General features: G+C 38.6%; 1 protein-coding gene, 1 long non-coding RNA gene and 1 other non-coding gene across 5 annotated transcripts in view; 2 read left to right on the top strand and 1 right to left on the bottom strand.

Annotated features, from left to right (window-relative positions):
• Window positions 1-8,668, top strand: part of LOC118410142 — a 19,285-nt gene continuing 10,617 nt past the window's right edge. The window contains exons 1-2 of the long non-coding RNA XR_004830525.1: window positions 1-164; window positions 542-618. This is a non-coding gene — a long non-coding RNA (uncharacterized LOC118410142). The remainder of the gene's footprint in view (window positions 165-541; window positions 619-8,668) is intronic.
• Trnay-gua lies at window positions 560-646 on the top strand. The gene is given in 2 exon segments: window positions 560-596; window positions 611-646. It is a non-coding gene; the product is annotated as a tRNA-Tyr (tRNA).
• Window positions 2,118-8,668, bottom strand: part of LOC118410128 (nuclear receptor subfamily 0 group B member 1-like) — a 42,054-nt gene continuing 35,503 nt past the window's right edge. For all 3 annotated transcript variants that reach the window (XM_035811650.1, XM_035811651.1, XM_035811652.1), the window contains exon 3: window positions 2,118-5,749. In XM_035811650.1, coding sequence (XP_035667543.1) covers window positions 5,514-5,749 — 236 coding nt within the window. In that variant the 3' untranslated portion in view covers window positions 2,118-5,513. The remainder of the gene's footprint in view (window positions 5,750-8,668) is intronic.

Below are 8,668 nucleotides of genomic sequence, written 5' to 3'. Positions count from 1 at the left end.
GCAAATGAGGCAAGGTTGTGCTCAGCAAAGTATTAATCACGACCTCTGGCGGTGAAAAGGATAAGTGCAGCATCTGTGACCACTCCCATCTTGCACTTTGGTAATATTTCGCAAGGTGTCGTGTTTGAACCGTCGCTGTTTGGGACTCCATCACGTGCGTTGTGGTGAGGTGACAGAAATGTTAACTTTTGCGTTTTATTGTGTCCCTGTACAGGTTGTTGTGGTATCATGTGACAGGTAAACGTGTTCTCTATGTCATAATTTCGAAGAATGTCTTTTTTTTGCCTACTGAACTTCTTTTCGATTGCCGAAATGTTCAAATTATTTCAGTACTGGGCCGTTTAGCACTGGCAGTGATGTAACTCGTCCCGTTTTACATTCATGTCTGTGGCCTGTTTTGAATAGTCTGACGCAACCATTCGGATAGCTATCAACTGATGCATTTTTGATCGCAAATTATGTTCAAGTGGTGGCTTTCAAAAAGATTTTTCTTCCCTAGCATTTGAGAATACTTCATTTTGTCATTGATATCTAATTTTAGAACCCTGACCAACACGATCCGACGATAGCTCAGTTGGTAGAGCGGAGGACTGTAGTGGTTAATGCTGTCATCCTTAGGTCGGTGGTTCAAATCCGCCTCGTCGGAGTTTTTTTGTTGCTTTTGGCCTATAAACTTTTACCTTCCCATTTCATCAGGACATCTCATGTATGTACAAAAAGAACCTGAAAGTTCGATGTTATTGTATTTCTTTTCTATTTTTTGTCATGTGTACAAGCCCTCTCACAGAGATCAGAACACTTTTGCAGCGACAGGAATTATTTGTAATATGTCGAAGGTAAAGCCTAAAGTCCCCGGAAAAGAAAACGAAACCCTTCAGGACATTATTATGCAAATTGAAACAAATGTCGAGACAAGGACTGTTTTCTTTTATAGGGCCTTTAACGTTACCTTTGACATATTACATAGAACATACATTATTGTCTTTATGAGAGGACTTATGAGTAGACCTATCTGCAAAGACAAATTTCAGATGAGCCCTTTTGAACTTGGGAAGAACCATCTCACTTGAAACAGGAAGTCTGTCCTGGTGTTCTGGCCAATTTGTATATTGTAAAGTACTGGTCAGTTTGTACACGATAAAATATTTATGAAATGAATTGAATGAAAAAAGGAAATTTCATGCATATCAACTTCTCAATCTGAAAGCCACTGTTGTCCTGCCATTAATTTTACCATACTATTCAAAGGCCACACAAATTTAATTTGTTGTATCTCGGAATCCCCTGCTCCTAATCCTATTTTCCCAAAATTATCCCCACGTATCACATTTAGGACATTACTATGAGTATAATGCCATTCAACAACTTTCTAGTGTAGTAAAATCTGTAGTGTAGTGTAGTAAAATTTGCATAAAATCTACTCATATTTCATGAAGTTATGAGGTTGCCGAACTGTAGTTTTTTTGCCATTGCTCCATGTTCTTAAACTACACCCTCTTGATTATATCCTCTTGATCATAATATTGACAAGTCTTCACTCTGTGAGCCACATCTATGTTGCCCGTATATACCAAGCCCAGTCAGGTGAATTCTAATTTTTGTGGGTTACAATATTTAGGGAATCCTAGCATGGCTCGTTTCTGCGCCGTTTACAGTATGAAATAAATGTAAATGTGGGAATATAATGCAGTAGATATCATTTCACAGTGACACAGATTGCCTCATCAAGAATATTTCCACTTTTAAAGCTCTATTATTGCTTAACAGCGCTCGAAATAATATCTGCATATGCAGGTTAGTGCAGGTAAAATTGGAGCTGTGCAGGTATTTTTGGTGTCTACCTGCACCTTGCCTGCACTGGTCCTTGTACTGGGTTTACTACATAAATGTCCAATGATGTAGGTGTACATGGATTGTTATCAGCTGCATTGACTGTTACCACCTATTAAGTATAAAAGAAAAAATAGCAATGGTTCCTGAGCAGGTATGCAGAAAAAAGTATTTCGAGCCCTGCTTAGTTTGTCTTTGACAGATGATTACTATGTAATGTGTAGCCTCCCTTCCCATGTGGTATATGGGAATAATTGATTGCATCATAAACACCCAACAAGTTTCAATTCAAGGCATAAATAGTATTTATTCAAACCCAACTCTGTGCAATAAATTACAAAGTGCATAACATCAAGAAGCCAACTTGTGGTATGATCTCTGCCTTGTAAATTACAAGTTGTATGTTCACAAATACTTCAAAACCAGAGACAGGGTAAGCAACTGAATTCCACCTACATGGCCTTCAGTAAACATTTTCCAAACTCCACATATAAAAAGCAGCAGACAAGTAAGCAATTGCTTGGCCACCTTGGAAACTTCCAGAATGAAAAACAGCATTCGCCTGAATGAAGATCAATGTCTTCTCTAATATCTAAGATCAAATTCTTTGAATTTGATGTCAGCATTCTTGAACTGCCACTTTGTACCAAATCTTTTGTGTTGAAAACTCAGTTTCAATTGAACACAAGTCTCATAAAAACACTGTCCAAACAGAGGTTAGGCTCCTGCTGTTTCTTTCAGCATTTTTATCAGACTTTCTATTTTTGTACCGATTTGTTGATGTGTCACCTAAGGCAGAGAGACATCAACAAAACAGTACAAAAATACAAAGCCCAATGAAAATAACTGGATCCGGAGGCTAAACACTGCTTGATGAGATCATCAAAGAAACAAGGTTTCATTTTCCCAATACAGATTTCAAAGCGGGCCTCGGGCCTCTTGTTGCCAAATATTCATCCAGGATCTGACCTTCTACGATCTGATGGAAGAGGATGAGCCAACAGTTATGAAACAGGAAACGCTGTTTTGACACGAACTGAAAGTAAATGTCCACAAGATTCTATCCTGTTGATGCCATGCATTCGTAAAAGTCGCTCCAATAGTGCTGATACAAAAGAATATTTTAAATGGCAGCACAAAGAACACAAGTTGTGGCTGTTTGCACGGTCACATTTGGCACCTTCATACTTTAAAACCTTTCATGTACACTCTCCATCTGATAAAACAAGGGCAGCGCAAGTACTGATATCACATCATCCCGATGACTAATCATCTGTTTTGTATGATGGCGTAAACAAAAGCCATTTGATACATAAACCTCAACCAACAGCCACCAGATTGAAAAATGACACTTTGCATAAAAGTTTGTGTTTCCTATGAATAAAAACTGTTCTTTAAAGCCATCTCTTTCGTGCTGTGTTTTTGACACAAGAACACAGCACGTACAACTTGTGGAGAAGCTCAGACAACTTCGACTTATGATGTTGTTGTCAGTTGCCATACATCAAAAATGTGATCATCATTGACACATTGGCAAAGGGCCTGTATTTATAGCATGTTTGTTATACATCTGAGCAAATGCTGCATTAAGATCTTCTTTAACAAAGTACAAATTCCCAATACAACACGCAGACAAGGCCACACTCATTGGACACCTCTACATGTACGGCTTTTTCGCTTTCCAGGCGTTCAATGATGACTCTCGCAAAACATAATTCTAAGCAGTTTTAGGATTGTAAAGGACAAAAATAATACACATACCTGGATGAAACCATTCTTGTGAAACAGTCATTTTTGTGTTTTAACTCTTCCACAAAATTAGCCTCTTTCAGTATGTTTGCACTTGGAATAACTCCAGCATAGCCACTTTACCACCTGTCAGTTTTCTTCATTTTCTCTATATTTTGGAATTTCCAAGAAAACAGCTTTTTGATATGACCCTTCTAAAACTCCATTTATGAATGGTGAAACTTGGGTTTCATTTTCAATATAACTGCCTGGTCAAGAAATATAACTAAAAGCAACAATAACATCCATGTTCCATATTGTAGAAGTCTGTCCTTCTCATCTCATATCTGACATAACTCCCAAAAGTCAAAGTGTTGGGGTGGGACATAAAGTCCTCATAACGTGTCAATGCTACAGGACAAAATGATGTAAAATGACACCCTTCTTTCGCACCTTCTGGGTAACGTCATATCCTTGGCTTGACATCCCCTCTTGCATAAGTATGCTAACATAGACAATAATATAATAATGCACTCTATTGTTCCCAACAGGAGCTATTTTTTTATATATAAAGTTATACACATATAGATCCTCTTATACTATTTTTCATAATCTTATACACAAAATTCATATTTCTGCATCATTCAGCATACATATCTTACAATAGTAATACATCCATGCCACCACATCTGCTATGTAATGTGCAGATGCTAGTTGTGCGTAAGCAATACAGTGATAGCGCCACATCAAGGCAAGCTGAAAAAATAATCACTTCCTCTCTCTCTGTTCTCAGTTCTTCATACCCTCCTGTACAAACTTGTTTGTGATGACCTGTCCTTGGTACTGAAGGGCCACAGCATGCCTCACACTGCATACTGTAGTATATATTGTATATTGTCTGTGGACTCAAGTTGTGACTCACGAGCCACTTAATCACCTTACAATCTTCACTTTCTATAACTTTTGTCATTTTACACCTTTGAGAAGAAAACAATATCATATGAGCCTAAATGATAATTTAAAAAAAAAACTTTGTTGTTGTGTTTATGCTTTACCAAAGACATGGTCATTTTGATATTGCTTTCTAACTGTTGCAAACTATAGTATAGCCCTCTACAACAATCAGATGTTCACTTGTAACTTGATCAGTTGTGTAGGATAATAGCCTGGCCTGATTGGTCAGTGCACAAAGCTAAGAGCAGCATCTACAGATCTGTTTGAACCAGTCAAATTCTAGATCATCATAGTTTGGAGTTACATGAACTTCGGCTCAACAACATTCCTTCCTTTTTTTGCTTGATCTACTGGGTGTATGCAGGATGTCTTTGTAGACAACATGGATGTGAACCCTACATGTAGATACTACTGGCTGCAACAGTGATACTCACTAGTTCAGCTGCTCAAAACAACACAGGCTGAACTACAAAGCAGAGGGTTGGTTGCTCATACAAGTGACATATCGCTAAAGTGACAGGGGTATCACTCACGACAATATAACACTTCTACTGCAGTTCGACAGGGTATGGTGTAGTACATTGTATGTACTAAGATTGTACAGATGACAGTTTTGTATTGGACCAATTTCCTAAACTCAAAAAAGACATAATTGTTCTATTACAGCTTTTTCTTGTTTCCATGATTGCTTTGGCTCAGCCAATAAGAATCCCAATTCTGTCATCCATTGGACCAATGAAAATTGAAGTGAAAACTGGCTCAGCCAATGAGAGGATACATGTCATTACTTCTTGGAATTCACACAAAAGAAATGGGTTCCAATCTATCTGTCATCAACTTGCTTCTCTAGGCGTATCTTTCAGCTGAAGAAAAATTTCAACTGATAACCCTCTTTTTTTGTTTTCGATATCGTAATATTTATGACAATATGATAATATTCAAAGGGGAGGCTTTCTTTGTCTTGTGTTTTTCTGATATCAGCTCTTGTGGGTCTGGAATGTTCAGGTGAACAACATCTGGCGTAGAACGTCCTCCATGCGAACGTTGGCAATGAGAGGTCTGAAGAACAGCTCTGTGATTGGTTCCTGCTTGATACCCCTCAGGAGAGGAACCATCAGGAGGATGCGGGCGAATCGTAGCGTCTCAAGAGGCCGCGTCATCATGGTGTATTCGTTGAGCGCTTGCTGTGCCTCTTTCTGTAGAGCCTCGATGTAGTGTGGGTGGGCGAGTCCTGGAACTGTATACATACAAACAACCTGGTCAGACTATTGTGCCAACAGCATATGATATACGTTATACTATATATGTTGATCTTGTCTGTGGAGGACTTTAAAAAGATCAGAGAAAGATTGATTTGAGTCTGAAACACCTAATGACGTCTATGTCTAGACAGAAGAGTATTTGAAGCATTTTTATACCCTTTCATTGCCATCAACTGGCAGGCAAAAATGTTGGGATTGTTTGTGATATGCGAGACATTACTCCCAACGTTCATCACCTGTATCCGTGTTGACAATGGATAGGCATGTTTAGTGTTTTTCCAAGTGTAAGCAGCGTGCCATGGCCACCTGTCTCCACATCATTTTCAAGACGTATTACCACAACAAATGTAACCGGGATGATTTGTTGTCTGCGTTTTCTCACGGATAAATATTTGATCAGTGTCCTGAACGAGGTCATGTTGCATTTCACAAAGTTATGGGAGCTGCCTGAAATTCTTTGGAAGTCTTTTTACTAAGGAGAAATGAATATTTGATCATGGCTCATGTAGGAACAATGGCATGTGCAACAGGTTGATGCTGGCAGCATTATCTGAACCTTTGTTTATTCATGACAAGCTCAAGTCGACCTGCACGCTGCTTTTCATGACTACTAATAATTGAGAGTAGCCTGGATGCCTGTTTCCAGGGCCTATATAGCCTAACTCCTCGGCTCTAGGGCCAACATGCCCCCAAGGAAATTGTTCAGTGGGCCCCCCAAGTCATACCCTGATAAACATGTGCATGATAGATATTATTGTGCTGGGCCTGGGTCTGGGTCTGGTATAGGGCCAGGCTAGATTGAGGGAGGAGGTAAGGGTTTTAAATAAATGTAACAAAGATGCATCATTAAAAGTTCAAAAAGTCTATAAACATCGTACAAAACACATAATAGAGTAAAAGAAGACAAAAACTTGGTTCATATAAAGTACAGTACTCCAAATTTAAAATATACTTTCCACTACATATATAACACTCAGAGTGACTCAGACCTTTCTTTAATCACAGTATGATGATTATGTTTGAATGTGTTTAAACAATGACAATGTACTTCGACTTTGACCACTAAATCTAGAATATCTTCTATTGTTCCCAACGTGTCAAGTTCAGTGTCACCACTTGATATGCTACGTTACTACTAAGGGGCCACTGCACATGCGTGTAGTAGAGAGACGTGTCTGTAGTGAGAACATAAATAGCCTACCCATGATCCTTCAAAGTAACTCTCTTCCTCTTACGTTGCTTGGAAACTACCATTTTTAGGTAGAACAGCTACAAGGTGAAGGTTGCAGATATCTAGTCTTACTAAGTAGATGTTGTCCAACAAGAGGTTGTGGTATAATTAAAAGTGACATTTGGAGCATGTCGCCACACCTTAGTCAATCCCCACCCATGTGTTAAGCCTCTGCCATGGCCATGACCCTGTGTTTGCACACGTCTGTGAGGGGTTCATGTAGATTGCTTTGTCATCTACAACTTCGACCGAGTGGCCACAACTCAGGTGTGCATAACTGCATCCTTCTCCTGCCCTCTTCCTGAACCCAACTTTTTTTTTTGTTTGCACTTGGCAAATGTTGGGACAAAAGATTGCTATCAGTCTTATCGCATAATTACAAGTATGTCTACAGCTGCACAGTACACAGTCAGCTTGGCCTTGTTGAGGTGGGGAGAAGTGATTTATGGCATTCACAGAGGAGAACATGGGCACAGGGCCAACTCACATGGCTACAGGTACTAGTAGAATTCTGGTAGGTCTACTGCCTATCCTCAGATAACCTACTGTTCTCATCATCACCAGCTGGCCTTGTCCAGTTCAGTACATTTTAACAAGCAATCATGAAATCAAGGTAGTTCAGGTAGAAATCACACAAAACGAACCCAGCACAGTCATGTACCATGGCATGTGGCAAGGTTCTCATGCAAAGTTTGTGTTTACTTTTGGTGGAAACAATTACAGGTCAAATTAGTATGCCATATATAGGTGTTGGGTGAATGCAGATGATATTTTTCTGAATCATTTCTTCGTTACAATGTGAGCCAGACATATACATGTACATTTACATGTAAGTCTAAGATTTAAAGAGAGGTAAACCAGTAATGGAGCTGCATCTGTCTTTACCTACTCTCCAAGCAGAGGTTGGTGGGGAAAATTGTGACCTTTTCCTGTAGCTGTTTTTTTATCAGCCTCCCCACTTCCAAAAAATTGGATATAGGAAAGAGTCACGATTTTCCCCACCAACCTCTGCTTGGAGAGTGCCTTAACCCCCTATCTCTTGTAACTAAATTTCTCCAGATTTAGTTCATCTGCAGGGGCTTCTTATAGTACTATCTTTTGCCATCTTTTTTTTTTTATTCACTAGTTATACCTGGTTCCTCAAACCAATAAAAAAATCAATTCTGACCTAATTTATAACTTTTCATAGTCTAATTTCCAAAAGGATTGCCTATTTCATACTTAAGGTATCTCGGTTGGCTAAATTGGCATTTTGACCTTCAACTGTTTTCTTATTAATGAATTAAGAAAGAATGGAGCCGTAACGAAAGTTGATAGATGGGCATTAAAGAATTCTAAAATCTGATTTTTTGGGGGCCAAATTGATGACGTCATCATTTTTATTGGCTCTGATATTATTTTTTTCTATGACAAAATACAGCACTTTGGTACATACCACTGTAATGAAACTTCGTTTTTCGTTGCATAATGATGAAAGCTACAAACGTAGTGTTGCGCAAAATGATATCTACTAATGATCTGTAGTAATTAGAAAATGTTTGTTTTCATCTAATTAAAAAAATTTAATTCTTAATAACTACAGATCGTTAGTAGAAAAAATACTCTTGTTGATTTCAAGATGGGGGGACTTCTTCAAATTTCATCTAACGACAAATGAAATATG

This window comes from Branchiostoma floridae, chromosome 2 (assembly GCF_000003815.2).
Source record: "Branchiostoma floridae strain S238N-H82 chromosome 2, Bfl_VNyyK, whole genome shotgun sequence".
NCBI classification, from domain to species: Eukaryota; Metazoa; Chordata; class Leptocardii; order Amphioxiformes; family Branchiostomatidae; genus Branchiostoma; species Branchiostoma floridae.
Note: the sequence above shows the minus strand (reverse complement) of the source record. Positions and strands in the feature narration are given on the sequence as shown.